General features: G+C 44.9%; 1 protein-coding gene across 1 annotated transcript in view; it reads right to left on the bottom strand.

Annotated features, from left to right (window-relative positions):
• Positions 1-22,154, bottom strand: part of LOC135919005 (transcriptional regulator ATRX homolog) — a 124,830-nt gene that overhangs the window by 12,982 nt on the left and 89,694 nt on the right. Inside the window, exons 21-26 of the mRNA XM_065452748.1 lie at positions 17,575-17,989; positions 14,031-14,201; positions 10,093-10,273; positions 4,160-4,245; positions 2,535-2,645; positions 2,332-2,445 (exon numbers count right to left, since the gene is read on the bottom strand). Coding sequence (XP_065308820.1) covers positions 2,332-2,445; positions 2,535-2,645; positions 4,160-4,245; positions 10,093-10,273; positions 14,031-14,201; positions 17,575-17,989 — 1,078 coding nt within the window. The remainder of the gene's footprint in view (positions 1-2,331; positions 2,446-2,534; positions 2,646-4,159; positions 4,246-10,092; positions 10,274-14,030; positions 14,202-17,574; positions 17,990-22,154) is intronic.

The following is a 22,154-nucleotide window of genomic DNA, read 5'->3' as shown; positions in this document are numbered from 1 at the left end:
ACTAGTGAATGTGTCTAGCAGCTGGGTGCAGAAGGCATCCCATGTGGTCAAACTTCTCTCCCGGATCACAAACCATGTCCGCGCACTGTTTTGAAGCGCAAAATAGACATTAGCCAGCTTTAGCTGGGAGTGCCAGTCATAACCGGCGACACACTCAAATTGGTCCAGCCAAACTTGGACATCTTCAAAAACGTCACCATGGAAACTTTCTGGGATCTTAGGATTCTGCAGCGTCCCCTGCGATGGAGTTGCAGTGGCCACGGCGGAAGTCGGTAGATGCATTACTGCAGGGTCCTGCAAAGGCCTGAACTCGGGCGTCAGGCCTAGCAGGCAGCGACTGTACTGGTGAACAGGAGTTTCGACGAATGAAGGTGATTCTGCGTTCGATGTATGGCTCCGCGAAGGGGTGCTGAGAATGAGGCAATCGTACTCAGCACCTCCACCAGTGTCACAGCCTAGTAGGAGTCAGGAAAGCTGGTGTAGAGGACGTGTAAAAGCACTTTATCAGAGCAGTCAACACGACGTCATTGTTGTCTTTGTTTTTTCTACCCGCATGCTACTTCAACGTCGTTTTCCTCGCCTGGCAATACCCGCGGCGACCATATACGATGTGGCAATATCATCTCTGCAGGAGTGACCTCCTTGCAGGACCAGTCTGCTTCACTGTAGGTTGGTTTCTCCAGGATCATGGACCAGGCGTATTTGTTAGTGTTTTTGCAAATCGTGGTGATCACCTCCACTGTGAAAAACAGCCTGAAAACATTTAGTGCTCGAAGCAAACGGTGAGTTGCACGCTGAAATGAATACCCGGTTCCCTTGCCGGGCAGAACGCCACTCCTCGCTGTGCAGGTTGCAAGGCGTGTTGTCCAAATGATGTGGATACTCTGTCAACGAGATAATTAACATCGAGAATGCAAATCAAGCACTCCAAATGACAACGAAGACGGGCCGAAGCAACAAGAGAAACTAACTGGGCTGCAGCCGTCAATGTTCCAGGCTGGTTTACATTGTCGTCACTCTCCAATTCAAAGATGGACGAAAACGTACCATCCTCAGACTCGCTGCTGCTTTTTCTATCGATAAAATCAGCCACAAACGCAGTGGAATCGCAAGATCAAGACCTGTGATCTTTCGAAACGTGCGCACCGCTTCCGCAGGCAGTCATTCTTGCTTTCTGCTTTGACGATCACGAAACTACGGAGCATGATAAAAAAATCACCGCCATGCGAGAAAAATGCGAACTGACTGTAAAAAAAAATGTCTCCTACTTTACGTTTGATGATGCAGTGCATCTGTGAGTGGTGCAGAAGGTCTCGAAAGCGACGTTTCGAGTCATCGTTAGCGGGCTAACTGTGCCCAATGGGCGTGGTACAGAAAGAGTCAAAGGGGTCCTGAAATGCCCTTCGGGCTTGGTGAAAGAAATGCAGTCCATAGTTAGCATACATTGCTGTGAACAACTCAGCCAAGTTTTGCAGTCGTGCGCAGCATGTGGCACTTGCCAGCGGAGCATGAAGACACCTTCGCACTGCGATTCTGCAAGCATTAAACTGACTTAGTGCTATGAAGTCACCTGAAGAAGCCAACTTTCGTCTACTCATGCTCAGCCGCTGCCACCTGCGTAGGAATTGGCTACCTTGCTCATCAGTGTTATAGGCATCATGTCTCGCTAATTTCAACTAGTTTTGAACACTCAACTAGCCTTGAACCATGGTAAACTTAAGTTCAGACCATATGCACACTTGCCAGTGCACGCTCACTCCTGATCGCTCCTGGCTAGATGCCTTGTCAGATTTTGCTTTGTATCGAGCTATTGACAGTGCTTCAGTATGTGCAAGTTGGATGTGGCTACTATCTGTTGGTCCAGGTGGTGCAGGACAAAGCCGGTCCACTCGATGTAACATGGCCAAGCTGGAGCATATGAGCGTGAGAGCACACTCAAACCCTGTCACGCACAAAGCAAACACTATGCGTACACACTACAGTTGCATGTAGCGGCAGTCCACTATGTAGCATAGATACCGTGGCCATCATGAAGTGTTCTGACAAGCCCATTTGCTGAGCGCACTGTGGCTTCCTGAGGACAACCACATTAGGCGTGTCCTAGGCATCAAAATCTGAAATAGTGGCATCTAAGTGAACATCCAAAAGCAAAATTGAACTGTGCCACAATGACGTTCAGTAAGCAGATTGTTGTGGGCATGCCTCGCTTCGCTGTAGGCTTTGCAGAACAAGTTAAAGTATTTTTGTATTTCTATTTTAACTTCAAATGCATTTCTCAACTTCGATAAAAAGTGGTTAAGAGTCCCTTTAAACCCAACAAGTCTCACTTACCACTCCAAGTCCTTGCAGTTTAGTAAGGACCTGGTTCAGCTGTTGAATAGCCATGCCCGATTCCGTCAGTTGCGTAATAATTTCATTTGGTATTGGCTGCTTGAACTTGAGGAACTGAAATGCAATCCAGACCAATCAATGAATATTAGTGGAAAGAAAAGAAGTATCAAATTCGTAAGAAAATTGGCGATTAAAAAGCTTACCGTGGTTCTTTTCTCAAATGCACTCATTTGTCGCTTCTGGAACTCTTGCTTGTACACAAGCAGAACCCTCCTTAGCTGATCAACGAGCTGATTAGGTGTCAAGTATGGATACTGCGAAGTAGAGATAAAAAATTGTTTATAATAAGTTGAACACAGAGAAAATGCACTGCATATACTCCCCTAAACAGAGTGGAAAACATTCTCAACCATAACAAGCAAAACTAATACATCCGTGAAAAATAAAATCTGCTGTTACTAGAGGCGACACCACCGAGGAGAGAGGGAGAAAGTGATTGTGGAGAAGAAAAGGCGCTATTTCACCACAGCGAGCGTCGTGGCCGGCTGCTTGTGGGGGAGAGAGAAACGAAAGATGAGACGAAGAAGAAGGCAGAAAAGAAAGCTGCGCCACAGCGAACCCGTCGAGCGGTGCGAAGTGCTGCGCATGCGGAGAAACGGAGCGATGAAAGAGACCCGCGGCACTTTTTTTTCGTCAGCCGTTCCGTCCCGCGCCTCACGAGGGTCGTCGTATAATGCGGGCCAGGCGTAAAATTGCGTGGGATAACCGGGGTTTTTAATGCATTGCTTCTATGGGGACTTCGCCGGGACTGTGCTAATCCGTCGTAAAACCCAGGTCGTCACAAAACCGGGGTTCCACTGTATATACATATATACATATGGCGTTCGGAAAGCTGGTCAAGCCCCCCCCCCCCTCTTGAAAAAATAAAAGCTTTCTGCCTATGTGCGTCCGTAGGAATAATTTCTTGCCAGATAAAAAGCACTCACACATGAAGGTTCAAAAAGATGACAGCCTGCTTGAGTACTTCAGACTCAGAAATTGTGGCAATGCTGGCACTCGCAAGCCAGGCAGAAAAAAACATGCTCTGTGTCTTACCATACTGTCCCTGAAACACAGATCAGCGTTTCTCAGCTATGCAAAGTCAGCGACACTGATACTGCTTGATTGAGCCACCACTATGCAATTGCATAAATTCACTTCTGTGTCTGCTTACATGATCCTGAATGTGTACAGAAATGTGAACAGAACGCTCCCAACACAGGTAACAATGAGACGTGCACTTTCTTAAAGTAAAACTACAATACAAGATTACTTAATTAAATAAAAACAATGAATGGTCGTCTACAGAAGCATTCTTGGGAAATAAAAAAAAACATTCAGTTACACGGAAGTTTGATAAATCTGGGTTCAAAGATATCACGTATAGTTCATGCATGAATGCAACACCCTCTGCAGAAAAGGGCATTCACTGAAGTCATGTTTCTCTCACTGTACCTGACAAATCGCGACATGAAAGCAACCGTAGTAAATTTCACTCTTCCATAAATTTATTTTGTCCTGTGGCATGGGCAATCAACAGATGCTAAAAGTGAGTGGTACGTCCAGCCACGATTGCTTTTGTCCTACGAATATAAAGCAACAGGGCCTGCACAAGCAAGTCTGGGCAGGCAACACGAACACTTGCTAGGCTTTTCCTTTGACCAGAGGCCCCATTGTAGAAAGGGAACTTTTCAGATTTCATACTTCTACAATGTGAAATGTGACAAGCACTAGAATATTCAAACAGGGCCTGCAAGCAGTGCGAAGCAAGAGGTGCTAATCTGCTTACCTTGACTTTAATTTCAGCAATCATCTTATGGAGGTCTAGCGTAAGCCTGAAGCTCTGCCCACTGCCCTCTGATGGAATACCCGTTGCTGGAAAAAAAAAAAAAAAAGTGACCATCAGTTCCAAAACGCAGAAGTACACAGCAATATGGAATTCTGGCAATAAATGGTTTCACCATAGTTTCCTAAATGTGTTACTAGAAGGCAGGCACTCTGCCACTAGTTTCTAGGGGAGCTTTAAGCAAGGCAGTTCAGCCAGCAAGGGAATGATGGTTAGTGCACAGATTTGACTAAACTAGTTTTTGCTGGCTTTTACAGCTTTGTGATTTGACCAACTAATCACTTTCCATAAAATATTGGGTTATATATGTGACATTCTGCAGAAATGATGCATGTCTTAACGTCTTTTGCATTTAGAAAAATTGTATTTCATCAAAATTTAGGCAAATAAAGGTAGATAAAGTGCTGTAACTAAAGCCCCAAGCACGAAGATTAGACAAATCCATGTACTAACCATCATTCTCATGGCAGCTGAACGACTGCAGCACAAGAGTTACTTCTAGTAATTTTAGCAGGAAATTCTGCTGAATAATAGTGTCATAAAATAAAGCCACTGCCTGTTTTTCAGTTGTAAAAGAGTACACAGTCCAGACGCATAGCCTGAAGCTATGAAATCACCACATAACAAGAAAGCCTTCCGTAGAAGATTTGCTCCTATCAAGAATTTCCAAGCAAAAAACATCTGCTAAAACATTTCATTGGTCTAGTTGTGGCAGGGCCAAAAGGTTATGCGATGCACGTTTCGAAAAAAAAAAGGCTCTAGTATCTTGCCCATTTTAACTTGCAGCCACTAAAATAGTCAAACATTATGCTGGTCAAAAATACAGGTATAAGCAACACACTTGATATCCAGGCTGCGTGTCTGGGCTCAGGAAAAAGTCAGCTCTTTCTCAAATGCTAAATCCTGTTAACTTTTGACCCTGCCTGTTGTGGGGATGCCCGACTCTCACACGTGCCCTGATATGTTGTTTTCCCGCATAGCTCCCGTAACCCGGCTTCGCCGTGTGGCTTGGTGCCAGCGGCAACCGGTCTGGTTGAAGCGCATTGCAAGAGATGGCATGAGTATGGCTCTGCTAACGCCATCTAACGGCGGGGTCACTTGGGCACAAATAGGAGAAGACTCTTCCTCTTTGGCTCCGGGTCCGCAAGCGGCATGGACATTCTGCGCATGCATCAGGCAGCAGCTAGTATGCAGCAACATAAGAAAATCGAGATAACCAGGTATATTTTGAAATGTTAGCCTTAGAACAAGCATGCCACATGAAACTGCTGTAATGAATCACTAGTTTTCCTTTTTTGTGCTCACTTTTGTTGCTTTTATTTCTACGTGGAGAAATGCAGCACTGCGGGTATCTGAACATCTGATCTCCCATTTATGGAGATACGAAAATGGTGGCGCTGCTTCAACGGAAAGCAGCGGTCGCACAATCAGTGCCACAATAACACCTACCACAGCCTCATTTTCTTCCCAATTTCAAAGACAACACACTAAAGAAGTGAAATTTTCCTATATTCTGCAGTGTATTTATTCAACATATTTCGCCATGTGATAAAGGAAGGTCATGGGATTGCAGGAAACAAATTTCAAGAAAATCTGACATTTTGACTGGAAATATTGCCATGTCTCCTTTTAATTTCCCAATTTTTAAAAATGTGTTTAGGTGATATGAATTTTGGGTGATACAAATCTTTGAACCATCCCAAGAGATTCACAATATTGAGATTCTACAGGTATTTTTACAACAAACGCTTGAATAGCGCCTTCCTATATTTGTTGGCTGCATGACTGATGCAAGCTTACAACGTGATTAACTTGCTGACACAGGAATACCTGGCGGAGTTCGTCGACTTTGCATTGAGGAACTGTACAGGCAAAACGTTGGATAGAGGGTCTCACTGAAAGAAGCCTCATTTTTTTGTGAAGATGCCATGACTGGTTATCACTCGAGTCAAAATAAAATGCCTCTCCAAGCTGAGTCTTCAAAAGACATGGTAGACTAGTGAAACAGAATCGCAACTGGATTTAGTCTCTGTTCAAGAAATGATGGCAGTGGCATGACAGAGGCAGTTAGAAAAAGAGGCATATCGCACTGTTTCAAACATCTGACATGCTGGTGGACAGCAGCCTGGTACAGGCACAGAATGCCCTAACCTTCTACATGAGATTTTTGAGGCCATATTTCTATTTGATACCACAGGTTCATGATACCTTACTAAGGTCACCAGATGGAAATTTGGTGCTGGTGTTTGCATCAGCCAACATTAGGGTTATTAACACGGGCCAGCAAATATTCTGCACTCTCTTAAACATGGCAACTGCTGTGGGGTCTGTTTGATGCAATGCCAGCAGTTCTTTATTGAGACTAAATACTTGCACTTTATTAAATTTAAATGCTGATCAATTTCTTATGAGACAGAATGAAGTCAAGAATACATTACGAAATTTCCACTTATAAATTTCTACTTGTATCGTGTTATGAACATTTATCCCTGCCAGAAATACAATGTCACATTAACTGCTCTCACAAGGGACAATAATCAAGAGAACACCTGCTGTTACCTTTATGTAGCGTCTCAATAAATGGCTGTGACAGCTGGTCACAGACGGCAATGGTGGAATGAGCACCGTGCAATGGGCTAGTACAATAAACGAGAGTGTCAAGAAGAGCTGGTTTCGTGCAGAGGAAGCATTCAAAGCTTTATACCGCACCATGTTTCAAGTGCAAACAAGCATTGGTGCTATCCTGTCTATTCTTCCAAGTGGTTCAAAAGGCCTGAATGAAAGTTGTTTTCTGAATACTACAGGATAAAGAGTAAATTGCTGTAGATGGCTGCTACTTAAAGGCCCATGACAACACCATTCAGATGTCGCAATAACAGCGGAAGCATGTAGGCAGTTAGGCGATAAACAAAAACTTGAATGAAATTGTTTGGCAGGCAAGTTAGCAAATAGGTTCTGCTATTTGCGTCTTAAAATATTTGCTGAGGTGTCTTCCAATCACTCCTGGTTTTGCATGACTGATGTGAGTGGACTTTGTGCAGACTGAGTTCATGTCAGGCATCCTGCAGGTTGTACAGTCAAATCTTGTTACTACGAACCCCACAATAATGCATTTATCAAATTTACAATATATTTAAGATCCCCACCAGATTGCCTATATTTTCAATGTAAAAATATTTCAGAACTATGAATTTCAATACAGTGCATATTTCAGTATAATGCACATAGTAATATCCCCTTTATAACCGAGGAACATCAGCATTAGGAATCAGGCTAAAAGTAACAGCGCCGCAACACTAGCGGGAAACAGAATCCAAGTGCAGTAGCTATCACCCTCACCATGTCGAGTGCCAACCGCTTCATCACAAACTTCACCAAGAACTTCACGACAAAGGTTTGGCGATGTTGGCGCGAGATCCAACGATGAATGCAGCTAGCGAAGGCGCCAAGAAGAAGCAAAAAAAGTTTTTGCTGCAGGACAAATTGAATGTATTGCAGGAAATCGACGCAGGGAAAAAGCAAATCGACATGTGCAGACAGCATGGCATTGCCCCATCAACCATCACGACCATTTTGAAAGACTGAGACAAGGTTGTCAAGCTTCCCCGGGTATCGCAACTCACTCCTACGAGGAAACGACTGCGACTGGGAAATTTTCAAAATGTGGACCAAGCTTTTCTTACATGGTTCAAAGATGCCAGACTGCAAAACATTCCCATGCCTGGCCCAATGCTCCAAGAAGAAGTTCACGAATTTGCCTATGCACTTGAAATAACTGGATTCGACGCCAGTGCGGGTTGGCTTTCTTGTTTCCACCAAAGGAATGGAATAACTTGGCAGGTAGTCTTGGGCGAGGAAAAGGCTGCTGACAGAGAAGGTGCAGATTCCTGGCGCAGTGATCGTTTTCTAGAGATGGCTGAATCGTGCTCTGAAGATGATATTTTCAACGCGGATGAGACTGCATGTTTTTATCAGCTCTTGCCAGACCGGATGATGATTTCAAAGGGCAGCAGTGCAAAGGAGGGAAGAAGTCACATCTTTGCGTGACAGTCCTGCTCTGATGCAATGCAACACGAAGAAAAACCACTCATCATCGGCAAGTATGCGAAGCCTCGCTGCATGAAAAACGTCAGTCGTTACCGCACGACTACCATGCCAACAAACAAGCCTGGATGACTGGAGAACTCTTTTCCAAGTGGCTCATCAAACTTGACGACCAAATGAGGAGGGATGACCGAAGAATTATACTGGTTGTTTAGAACTGCTCTGCTCACATTGTGAATGTTCGCTTGATGCACGTTCGCTTGGAGTTTCTGCCGCCAAACAACACATCCTTGCTGCAACCCCTAGACCAGGGCATTACAAAGAGTGTGAAAGCAGAATTTCGAAAGCACCTTGTGCAGTGGTTGATTATCAACCTCCACCTAAAGCAGCCTAATGCAATCAATATTCGGGCAATCAAGTCAGGCAGCGGAAATGCTCACAGGAGCTTGGTGGAACTTGAAGGCGTCCGCCAATAGCAACTACTGCCGAAAATCAGGGCTTGTCAAAGCACCTGTGCAGCTTGAAGAAGGTCTGGAGGCGACCGACAACAACCGAGACCTGTGGACCGAGGTTGCGAAACTGCTGCCCGCCGTCTCTTCTTTTGACGACTATGTGGAGAGCGACAGCGCAGCACTAACAGCGGTGGACCAGACAACCGAAGGGATCGTTAACTGCGTTCACGACGTTTCCAGTGATGATGACAACCCGAAGGAAGAGGACTGTGGGTCACCGAACACAAAAGATGAGATCGTGTCGAACATTGATGTTTTAGTGCGCATGAACAGAGTCTGCATTTTCATCGCTCGATGCAATGACGTACTTGATGAGGTATTGCGCAAAGTGGAAGATTTAGATGCATTCCTAATCAGCCGTGCATGCTTTACGTGCCTGAAGATAACGGATTTCTTCAAATAAAGCAGCTTTGAAGTGAGTGAAACATTTTTATTTGAGAGTATGCTTGTCTGCACAAGCACCTACTGTCAAGGTACGTCATTTTCATTTCTAGGTTTGTCCACTGGCTTAAAATTGCATGTTTTTCATTACATTTCAAAATAACGAACGATTTTCGACAGTCCCGCGTGATTCGTTATCGAGATTTGACTGCATTTTGCATTTAATTTTGCACAAGCACAGAACTGTCAATAAACTGGCCTGAACTACATTGTGCAGTACATGGTTGAAACTCAATTAACCGAGTGAAATACAAACTGCATAAGCATGTACAACTTGCGTACAGCAGGCTTTGTTCAGCCACAAAATAAGTGAGCTGGACAATCTGACAAAACACAAATTTTTATGCCAGAGAAAAGGAATGATGGAGGCCTGCAGGGCATTTGAATGTGGCACCTGGTCCACCATCTTTCCATCAGTCCCAGACAAGATGGTGTTGCACTGCAAGTACTGCATGTCACCATCTTTTGCAGGAGGCATGGATAATTTGCCCTCACCTACTTTCTTTTGCTACTGTGAAATGCAGGCTTAATTTACTATATTAGAGTGGGGTCAGCTAGCGGAAGTTGGGCACTATTACCACTACATTGGAACCTTTGGGGGCGCATGCCGTTATGCCACCCAGCCTCCAGTTTCGGAGCCCAGGCCAAGGATCGGAAGGCCCTGAGAGCATGGAAGTCGGCAGCATTTGATTTCCAATGATTCTGTCTACATGTCACACTTGAAACTTTTTTGTTGAAGATAATTTGCAAGAACAAGTCCTGGAATACCGGACACATTCCACTGCTTTCATAAAAGGTGCTGCACCTTTTTTTTTTTTTCATAAATGGGCCCTTCAACAGCCTTCAACAGATAAAGAAAAGGTGAAGCCACACACTTACGTAGGGCATCAAGACCGATGTTGATGCGTCCCTCACGCTCGTCCTTGTACTCTTCCCATGCCAGCTTGCGCTCCTCCTCAGTGAGTTCCTCTGAAGTAATGTTCTGGAGCAAGGAGTCGTGCTCGTGGTAGGACACAATCCAGTCCTTGTTGCGAATCAGTAGTTCTGCTAGAAGCCGGTCCTAAAGAAGAAATAAAACACGGTGGAACAGGAAGGCACACAGCGAGTCAGCACCAGTCCTGCTGTTGTTGCTTGATGAGAGCCTTCAACAGCAGCATGCCTTGGGAGAAGTTTTGAGAACAAATAAAGGTGATTTTCGAAGCATGTAAGGAGCAACTCGTGCAAACAGAGCAGGCTGGGAGCACCTTTTCTGAAGTCGGTAAGTGAAGTTTAAAGTAACAAATTGAAGCCCCTTACTGCAGTGCTCAACACACATCACTGAAAGCCAAGCACTAGCATCTGTTCAGTCAAATAAGTTTTGTAACAGCAGTTTGTTAAAACATTACTTTAAAACATAAGAAAGAAAGAAAGAAAGAAAAAAAAAGGAAATGATACAGCACTCTTTTTAATTAAACAGAGCAATGCTGTCAAGAACTGCTAAAAATTATTATTGTGTTTTTAAACTGCGTCAGGTTGTTCACTTGCCATGGTGTTTGTAGTTTTTTCTGAAACCACTATTACAATGACTATACACACTTTTCTCTAAGCAGTCTGCTCTCGAGGAACAAGATGGTGTTTTCACCAGTGTGCCACACGTTGCCTGAGCGAAAGCGGACTAATACGAAACCATTACCGCTTCTGCCCTGCTACTGTGCAATCAGCTACCGGAAATGCATCTGGGTGTTTCCCAGTGCACAATGCTTCATTTATGCTGCAAGATGAGGAACGGGAGAGGGAAGACGCTTGCAGTAGTTGGCTGCAAAGATAGTGACCAGCCTAATAGGGAAAACAATGAATCTGTGTAAGCAAGCCTATGAAACGCTGCTACGCAAGGCCTGCTTGTGTTGCCTGCCCTTCACAATGCACAGCTTTCCTTGAGGATACAAAATGCACTGATCCCCTAGCATTGTATCACTAACCTTGTGAGTGTGTCTTATCTCACCGGAGTACCGACCATCAAGAGTCTAGGCTTAGCAAGCCACAGGGGGGCGTCGGCCAATGCCTCACGTAATCTAACGCACCACTGCGTGCGTGCTCAGGCCGCAAAAAGGGCATTGAGTGCTGCACACGCATGAGAACACAGTATTGCCCTAAGTTGGCAGAAACCATTTATTGCCTCCGGCAACACCCAACACTGCACAAATGCCTGATCCCGGGTCGATGCAGGAATCAAAGGGCTCCTGCACCGAGGGGGAAAAATACATAGAAAGAGGCGTCACTAGCATGTCACTGCGAGAGGATGGCTACCCGCGACACACCGCTAGGAAAAGTGCCTGCGGCTATGTTGCCTGCAATAACCAATGGGCCCACTTGCGAGAGCTCGGGTAATCTCTGTCAGCCTAGCCCTCTGATAAGTGAAGCTCTGCATAGTAGGACCAGGTGCAAGCACTAGGCACCTCTTTTTGACTTAGCGTTAAGAAAAGAATCAACAGAAGATATGCACTCGCCATGTGTGCAAAGGCACCATAGGCGAGCTCAAGTCCAAGACCCTAACAAAGGGGCTGGCAGACGAGATCAAAACATGTAGGTACCCAGTGCTGCCCGGAGAGATCTCTTTCGCGCTCACTTTACCCTTCGCGCTGGCCGCACCACTGAAGCAATGTGGCTGTCGCATTCGGTCACGCGAAGCACCATCACCGAGAACCGGTTCATGGCAAAGGCCACCATCGACAACCATCGCAAGTGGAAAGGGAGAGGTGCAGAGAGATAGAACAGGTGAATGTCTGCACAAAAGCACTGATTCTAGCGCGGCATACGGAAACATCACATCAAGTGTCTAATTGCCCCGACAGTGCCCGCGCAGACTGCGCTAGGGAATGACGGCAAGCGGGTGATGGGAGGCCTAGGATTTGTCGCCTTCCGATGTGCTCCCTACTGACACGGAAAATGTTCTGCCGAGACCTGCGCAGTGGCTGCATTGCGATTCCGAACACCGTCTCATTTGACAGTTTCACAGGTGCTGACACTGCTGTACTGACAAGCGCAGAACTCGACGCCGGCGAGATCATTTGTCAGGTTTCTGCTGCACCGCCGGACGATGACTCTGAGTCGGAAGATGACGCACCATGTGCTACGCTGCCGTCGTATGCGGAGCGTGTACAAGCAGTGACTGTGCTTTCAGCCGCCTGTAGTGACCATACGACCCTCTCCGAGATTCAAGCTTATCTGATTGCGCGTAAACAGAACAGTGTGCAATGGCGCATTCATGATTTCTTCAAGCCTACTGCAGAGCCTGAATAAGTGCGTGGAAATAGAGGATCTCATTTTTTTTTCTTAATTTGCTTTTCCGGACACCTGTTTACTCAGAGATTTCCTCAGTCCCTGTGAGATCCGAATAAACGGTCGGCAACTGTATCTGTTTCTTTCTACGTCCTCGTTCAGTCGCTCTTCTACATTCTACCATGGCTAAGAAGGGGCCTCTTTTGTTAGGGCAGGACAGCGCCGGCACCGTCGCATTTGCAGACTCTGAAGCAGGGCCAAGCAGATTGATGTTTAAAAACATCAGGCAAAATGAAAATGCCTACCAAGACAATATGCCTGGATCCATTGCAGGGGCAATTTCTCTTTACAGAAGGAGAGAACCTGCGCAGACACGCTTAAGCGCCTGACCTATTGGAAAGCGAACGCTAGCCACTTTCTGTTGCTTTTCCACCTCACAAGGGCACTTTTCACTGTGAATGCAACGTCAGTCAATGTGGAATGCATGTTTTCTACAGCATCCCTGATAATGACAGTGAAGCAAAATTGGCTGTCAAGCACCTCTTTCGAGCAGCTGATGTTTGTGAAGCACAACACAAAGTTAAGTAAAAGGCAATTGTTTTATCTCACTTTTTTTGTTTTTAGAACTAACCGTAGAGGCAGTCGTCATTTACACTCTGGGTTTTCAAAAATTATTGGCAATGCACCCATTTAGCTCCCGCACTTTGTTGCAAAATTTCGATGAAAAGAACCAAAATAAAGCTCCTTTTGCACCTTGCACTGCTTGCGACCTTTGTTGCAGCATTTGAAAATCACAAGGACACCTAAGAAAGAATATGCTATGTCGTCATTTTAGCATTACCACAGTTAAGCTTAAACAATATTAAAACATCACAAGCTATTAAAACATTCAGACCATGCAAATACTATAGAGTGGGAGAACTGCCCCTAAGGGAATTAGTAGGGTGGTTGTTCTGCATGAGTTATGTCACCATGCTATCCCTCGACCTTGGTAACGCGTTTTGCATATTTTTGCAGTTCTTAACATGTCTTATGACATCAGCTTTATGGTGCATTCATCAAACTACAGAGATGCCTTTCCTACGTTAAGGAATTACAGGAATGGGGCAAGTTTTTTCATTCCGAGGAATTGAAAGAAACAGAATTGTGGCAAGTTCTAATTTCCCGGTATGGGACTGGAATGGGGGCGCCCATTCGCAACACTTTCCTGGAAAAGGGACGCTGCCCGCCTCAGACGATTCCACTGTCTGTTCATTTCTACAAACCAAGTTTATTCCTCCTCCTCTCCAAAAAAGAGTATAAGAGTATAAACCACTTTTTGATTATGAGGCACGCCGTAGTGGGGGACTCCGGAAATTTTGACCACCTGGGGTTCTTTAACGTGCACCTAAATCTAAGTACACGGGTGTTTTTCGCATTTCGCCCCCATCGAAATGCGGCCGCCGTGGCCGGGATTCGATCCCGCGACCTCGTGCTCAGCAGCCTAACACCATAGCCACTGAGCAACCGCGGCGGGTATTGCAGCTTGTTTCGGATGTGCTATCCAGTTGACCACGCACCTTAGGTACCATGGGTGTAGGTCGATTGCTCTTGCTGTCCGGACTGAAACTGTACAGCTCCTGGAGGTCAGCCGCATTGAAGTGACGCTCTATCTGCTGCTCATCCACCACACGGCATGACAGGGACTGTTTGGTCACCTGGCGATCATATATCTTCTCCTCCATGGTTCCCTGGAGTGACATAAAGCAGGGGCTTAGCCACAACTTGAGACCACAACCTGAACGAAATTGTCATGGCGATACTTCTGCATGATATTACATCTGGCAAGATGCTTTGTTGCTGACTGGTTCCAAAGGGCACCCAGTGAGGTCATCATGTTCGTGCAGTTGACAACACCGAGTCAAATTTATGACAATAAAGTGCTGCCACCATCTACAAATGGTTCTGCTAGCTTAGTCAAACAGTGAATATTTGCATAATGTGCCGGTATTGACCCATTAAAATAAATATTGCTCTTACTGGGTTTAAGTGTTAGTTCAAATGATTGAAATTCAGCGCACATGTTCGTATCTTACACTGTTGTGAACATCCTGGTTTATTCCTACTTTGTGCCGAAGAATGGGATCATGGCAGAAAGCAATTTTTGCTGTACAGTTGAACCTACTTATAACGATACCAGTTTTAACAACATATCAGTTATAAGAATGAAAAGCTGCTGTACCTCCAACTTTTGTATGTTTTCTATGGAGAAATAACCTGCTTACTACAATGTCACTATGCCGCATTATCGGTTATAACAATGAAGTCTTGCTGCCAGGTATCCAAACCAAAGGTAACGAAATGCGAAATCCTTGTGAAGAAAAAAGAAAAAGCAAGATGCGAGCCACTGCATGATCGCCCGCCACCCCAACTACCGCTGCGCACCTCTCTCTGTGAGAGATGCATGCCAGCCTTGTGCACATCTCTGCCGTCACCCTTCCACCCCTCCGAACACGAATGAGCTGTGCTCATAGCTCTGCACCACGCCACCTCCGAAACACGAATAGGCTGTGCCAACCGTGCTTAAAACACTGCTGGCACAGCTACCAGATTGCTCATGGGGCCTCATTCTGTGCAATTCTGCTGACAAATTAAGTCGTTTGTATCTGTCTTTGTTTGTTGCATGAAAGTCGTTCTTGGCCACATGGTTTCTCAGCCTCGTTTCACTCGCTGCCGACAGAAGATGCACGAAGTTGCCGGTGAAAAGAAAGTGCACTGCTATATATTTGGAAACGAAGTGCTTCTAATTGATGAGGCGTTTGCCGCAAACATGCTTGCATCGGATAGTCACAGTCACAGCCATGACGGCAGCGCTGATGCGGTAGGGCAGCTTGCCTCAACATTGTCCCCGCGGGAATTCCTGTAGGTGATTCAGTCCCACATGGGCTTGTTTTTGCATAAGACTTTCCACTTCACTACGTGGAGCACTTGGATGCTTTGGAGAAGGATGTCGGCAAGCTTCACATAAAGCAAGCAAGGCTGACGGGACCGCGTTTTTTTTTCGTGCAAGCCAGTGGGAAGTACGTGGCGAGATGCTTGTAGCAATCATGTCCCAGCGTTTATTTTGGATTTCTTACGCTGAGATGCTGCCACGGCAATCTTATCGCATTCATTAAAAGGCACCTTTTGTGGCCACCAAAGCGATGCCTCGGTGGAGCTCGTGTGTCACTTGCCACCCGTGACCTCTCTTTGCAGTTATAGTAGTGCCATTCTTGAACACCGACAGCAGCCGCTTGTTAACAACACACGATCAGAGTGTGCAGGAAGCAGAGTTTAACAGTTAAACAAGTCGACACAGTCAGAAGCTGGAAGGAGAAAGGTGGTGGGGAGGAGAACTGCCCTCCCCGCCATTATAGTTTTCTCGTAACAGCTATGCCATTCGCCATTTCGATTTTTTTCATGCAACCCAGTCATGCAGTAATGCAAAGCATGACCTTCGAGATTGAAAGGTAGGATTCGCATGCCACCTGCAATAAAACCTTGTTAATATGTAGTTGGCGAGGAATGTGGGTCAGGTACACACAAAGCGATGCACCATATTTTCTAGAGTGTAAATCACAGTTTTCTTCTGAATTTTAGTCTGTACGTTTTATAGAAAGGTGCAACTTACATATTCCATTCTCTCTTTTTATTTGAAAAACCATCGTCAAAATCAGATTGGATGCTATGGCCACATGAAGCGCGCTGGGTTGACCTCCTGTGGGGGTTGCTACAGGTTGTGTGTGCGCTACGGACGTATACTGGGTTCTTCTCGTCATCGAGTTGCCAAGTGCTGTGCGAGAAGGACGGAGCAGCAACGCAAGCGACAGCAAGCCGACCGCAAGTCGACCGCCTCTGAAGTAGTTGCACCGGCAGATCGCTTTCAAGACATGGCGCATGCCGTTGTGCAAACTACGCAGTTGCTGCTAGAGTACAAGCTGGCCCCCCTCTCTCCTGCACTGCCTTCCCACTTTCTTCCATGGTGCGCGATTCAGCTCACCATCCCACACTTTCACTTGCACATGACAGCATACAGCGTGTGGGGACGATGTTATCGCCCTTGGACTTTATACGAAACATCGCAGCGACCACGACGGTAGAAGTGCGCTTGGAGTGTCCATATTGCTGCTATCGCAATTCTATAGGAATGGCACCAATACGTTTGCCGTGACCTGAGTTTACTAAGTGAAATGTCACTATTTTTTTAAATAGCTTACAGAACAAACAAGTGCGTCTTACATATGTCTTATATTTTTCTGAAAAACTGCCCTTTTGGGGAGGGCAAATATGGTAGTAATTAACCACCAATGGCAGATGAGCAACTACAAACATACCAAACAAAAAAAGAAACACAGAATATGCTCATTTTCACTCAAACACACACGCAGACCAGTTTTATTTGCGAGCAGGCAGCTAAATATCTAATGTTAAATTGCCGCTGTGATGCCAGCATCCTCAAACTCAGCAAGGCCGCAAACCAGTTTCTTGGTTAGGACCCAGATCTCTGCCAGCATCCTCATGGCGGTCAACGCACCAGCCGCGTCAGATATAGAAGGGCCTTCATCCATGTCATCATTCATGACGATGACGTAGAAGCACTAGAAGATATGGGAGCAGGAAACACATAGTAGTTGCCATGTTTTTATATCACTATCGGTGGCAACTGCTGTCTGGGAAAGGTCCGTGCACCTCGATTTCACTATGGTCTGCACGCACAACATTTCACAAATTCCACACTTGTTTATGGGGAAAAATGAAGTAAATATTATGCGCTAATCGTTTGGCATGTGTTAAATGACTTTGGCTTAAGTGGTCAGCCAAACATTAGCTTCAATGGCAGTAGGGTTTCACCGCGACTATATTTAAACTGGAATTACTTACTAGACGGGTACGTATTAACAAGGTGTTACTGTATATATACATTTTTCATACTCTATTTTAACAAGCATGTCATGGTTTAGGGAAATTTTCCCCCAAGGAAGTGCACGCTAGAATCTGGCAAATATGCTAACGTAAGTCCAAATGTTGACAAATAACTATGCCTTTGTGCCCCCCAGCAACAGAAAACAATTTGTGTTCATCTACCTGTGCCAGCATGCGGTAGATGAAGACTGGTTTCTTCTGGCCAAACCGATACACACGAAAGATGGCTTGCACGTCGTGTGTTGGGTTCCACGAGGCATCCATGAGCACTACACGGTTGGCGCCCACAAGGTTGGTGCCCAGCGAGCCTGCCTTGGTTGAGATGAGGAACAGGCGGCCACGAGGGTTGTCTTCATCGTTGAACATTTCAATCCAGCGTGTACGCATGTCCACCGATGTTGAGCCATCCATGCGGAAGTAGTCAATGCCCCGCACCCATGTGTTGTGGCAGTCACGCAATGGGTCTGCAGGGTCCACGAGGGCTGTCTCGGGGTCCACTGCGGCTGCTCGTTCGTCACAGTGGTCGAGCAACCTTTCCACCATATCGAGGGTCAGCAGGCTTTGGCTGAACAGTAATCTGCAGAAGACATGGTCATGTAATGCTGCCGAAACAGCGACTGATCTCCATATCACTTCACTTTAGGATTCATGAAATACTGGACATGCTGTTGTGTCTGTTGGCCTACCAGCACATTGCGAGCCTCAGGATTGGTGATGCACCAGTATACAGGAACACCAATGAGCAGCCCTAAATCAGTTTAGACAGGTGAAGTATCTCTTGAAAACTATAGTTGGCATTTATCTGCCAAGAAACGATTTATTAATTGCAGAAGGAATGAGGGCCATAGTTGACAGGTTTCAAAGCATTTTTCATGTATGTGGGTTGTTTTTAGTTTTTTGAGCTTGGTAGGCTCAGCCTTTGGCTTCTTCATGATACGATGTAATTCTCCTTTATCGACAAACGATTACCAAAGCAGATGCTGTTAATGCCCATATGTCAAGAGGAGCTGACGTAGGCACTTTGAGGTGCTGTTGTATTTGGGTCCTTTCAGGCTGAACAAACCTGTGCTAACAATAAGAATGACGCATCTGATATACCACATGTATAACTTGATGCTTTTTTATTATCACCATCAGCCTAGTTTATGTACGCTGCAGAAAGAGGCATTTCTAAATGATCCCAACCTACCCTTGTCTTCAGTCAGCAGGTGCTATTTATGCCTGCGAATTTGCTAACTTCGTCAAACCGCCTCGACTCCTCTTCCCTTCTCATAGGAGCCTATTCCATAAATAATAGGTCACCGGTGAAATGGCTCTATGCATCACACGGCCCGCCTAAAGCCCTTTATAGTGTGCCTTTAATACGATGATTTAATGAATACAGCACTGATTGTCACAAAGCTGCACTACAGAACAGTTGCCAAGTTCCTCACTGTGAGACTGGCTATAATTCCTAGATTAACCACTTATTAAATTTTGACTGAAAGCCCACTGATAACTTTCATTTATGCTGTCATCCTGCACTGCATTTCACTTACTTGACTTAACACTTCATAAATGCTAACTTTCGTACCCGCAACATGAAGTAATAAAACAAAGGACACCGACCAAACAGAAGTGCTAAAAAATGAATAAATCTAAAAGACGTTTCGGCTTCACTATGGAAGCTTTGTTCACATTGTCTTTTAGATTTATTCATTTTTTAGCACTTCTGTTGGTCGGTGTCCTTCGTTTTATTACTTCATGCTTCATCCCGACCAGACGGGCTTCCGTCGAACCCTCGATTTCACCACAACATTGACAATACAATATACAGGGTGTTTCACGTACCTTGAGCCAAACATTAAAAATATGCAAAAGCGATGTAGCTGGACTGAACAAAAAAGTAATGTTGTTTGCCATCACTTGGAAATACTCAGTTTATATATTGCATTCCAACTGAGTAGATAATTAGTCTTAATGCATTAATCAACTTCTCAATTATAATTAGATGAAAAGTGCCAATGAGAAAATTGTAGAGACATATGAAAAACTCCCTGTAAATCTTTCTGTTGCTCAAAACATGCTACATAAAAGCGCTTTTCTGAGCGTGAAAAAAGCTAGCGAATACACGCGAAATTGTCGTGTGACTGGCCGCTTGAGGCACTTGGTTCTGTCTAGCTATGTAGCATTTGCATATATTTAAATTTTGACTCAAGTTAAGTGGAACACCTAGCATTAGTGCGAGCAACAAGGTGTCAAGCCAGTGAATAGAGCTGCAATACATTCCGTTTTCCACTTCAATAATGCCTTTTTAGGGAAGCTGCTAAAGTAGGTGAAAGATGTGCCACTGTCCTGTCAAACAGAAATGCCATGCGAGACTGATTTATTAAAGCGTTAGCTTTCTTTGGCTCTTCCCCCACTAAGCAGTTCCTATACAGTAAACCCTCAAAAATTTGCATTTCACGGGTCCAAAAGAAATGCCTGAATTAACCGAATGTCGAATTATCGAGGGCATCAAGAAAACAAACAAATGCTTACTGCATCAACATGCCCTTATTTACTGAATGAATCAGCAAATCCCGTTTCTATTTTGAACTAAAGCAGTGCGGAAGCTGTAATTCTCGTCATCTCGTGACTGATTAGTTTTTGTAGCGGTGAAGGCATCGCGACTTCCTTTGCAGCGTGGCCACGTTGCGCATCTTCACCCGAGACGCGCTTTTCACTACTGCATGCTCATCTTGATTATCTTTTTGCCAGGGTCGCCAGGTCGCTGCCCACCGTGATGTAGATGGTGCTCTTCAATCTCGACAGCTTTGCACTGAGTAAAAACGAAACTACTGTTTGCCGCAAATAACTGCTGCGGACGAAACTGTGGGTGCTGTAGATGTGATCATGGATGGCAACCTTGTGGTTCTGGAAGTGTATGGCTGACACACGCACTGAGTCAAAACAAAACTGCTATTTGCTGCAACTGTAGACGAATTTGCGGTCGTTATCGATGCAATCTTAGATGGCGACTATACAGTTATAAAGACACGCGGCCAATGCGCATACCGAGTCAAAACGAAACTACTGCCCCAACCACTGTGGACGGAACCGCAGCTGCTATCGACGCAATCACGGATGGCAACCACGCAGTCATGAAGGCATGCTGCCAACATGGTGTATATGCAAGGCAGTAAAAGCACGAATAAAGGACTTAAAGGCACAAATATGCACGAAGCATTCGGGCCTTGCTGTCATTCATGTAGGATTTTCATGTAGCACACGCATATACCGAGTCAAAACGAAACTACTGCCCCAACCACTGTGGATGGAACCGCAGCCGCAATCGACGCGGTCATGGTGACCACGCAGTCACGAAAGCATGCCACCAAAACGGTGTATATGTGCGTCAGTAAAAGCATGAATAAATGATTTAAAGGCACAAATATGCATGAAGCGTTCAAGCCTTGCTGTCATTCATGTAGGATTTTAACTGATGACTATGATGATGCAAACTCCACCGCTTCGTTTCAGTGGACGGAAACAGCATTTTTTACACTTTTGTGTCGCACATTTGCAATGCTCCGCGCTCACTGAACTCCGAGAGTTGTATGAATTAACCGATGTGCGGCCGAATACGTCCAAATTAACAAGAGTTTCATTGCATTATAAAATGCCTACGCCTGCCAGGACCAAAGGGCGAGTCTGAATTATCTGATTTTTCAAATTAATGAGGGTTGAATTAACGAGGTTTTATATATGCATGTTTCTCTGTCCATCTAGTGACCTTATAGGACACTAAAGGCAAATAATAAGTCGACATGGACTGTTTAAATACCATTCCAGAAACCTTGCAATGCTTGTTTCGTGTCAAAAAAGGACTTAGTTTCCGAGAAAATTGTATCTGAAGAGTCTGAATACCGTTTTTACAATTCAAATCTCCTCCCACCCAACCGAGGGAGTAGTGATGCAGCAAATGACCTGTGTAATAGTCTTGTAACAGCCATTGGCATGTTAACACGACTAAGTGAGTAACACAGAATTTAGTTCTCCTTTCACTAGTGCCGAACACTCGAAAATTTGTAGGCATAACCTGGACCAAGTGGCGTTTTCATGCTGTAAAAATAAGCTTATCTATGCTCTCCTTAGCCAAGCTATATTTGTCACCTTCTTATCTGAAGGTAAACCCAGAATTATTACAGTCATCCTCCATCATTTATGTAAGTATATCAGTAAATTAAAAGCCCTTTGCAGCCTACTGGCAAACTCACTGTTAATTCATCACCTAGATACTAGGCAAATGTAAGATGTTTCAGTAGATTTTTTATGCCATGTCTACTTATAATATACTGTTGTAAATTTAAAGTTCACTGGCCCGATTTAGTGCAAAATTTAGTAAGAATTAGCAACTTCTTTGTCTCAGTTTAGCAACTCTCTCGAAAAAAAGGTTGGCAACGCTGTTAAGGAGCAAAGTACTACACATTACATGCCTGATTAGTTGCATTTCCAGTGCCTTTACAAGACAGACCGAGTTCACTGCCAACTTGACACACGCACTTACGCAAGCACGCGCACTGCCCTTGAGGCATTCTTAGGGGAAGGAGAAATCAAATCATGAAATAGGGCTAAGCTAAAATTAAGGTTCAAATGTAATTCAACAATGATTTGCTGTTATAAACAAGCAATACTACATCATATCTGGTATTCTGGTATTATCGTAAGTTGGTTGGTCGAGTACTATATTTACTTGTACAGTCGAACACGGATATATCGAA

The sequence above is a fragment of the Dermacentor albipictus genome, chromosome 3, assembly GCF_038994185.2.
Source record: "Dermacentor albipictus isolate Rhodes 1998 colony chromosome 3, USDA_Dalb.pri_finalv2, whole genome shotgun sequence".
NCBI classification, from domain to species: domain Eukaryota; kingdom Metazoa; phylum Arthropoda; class Arachnida; order Ixodida; family Ixodidae; genus Dermacentor; species Dermacentor albipictus.
This window is presented reverse-complemented; position numbering and strand designations above follow the sequence as displayed.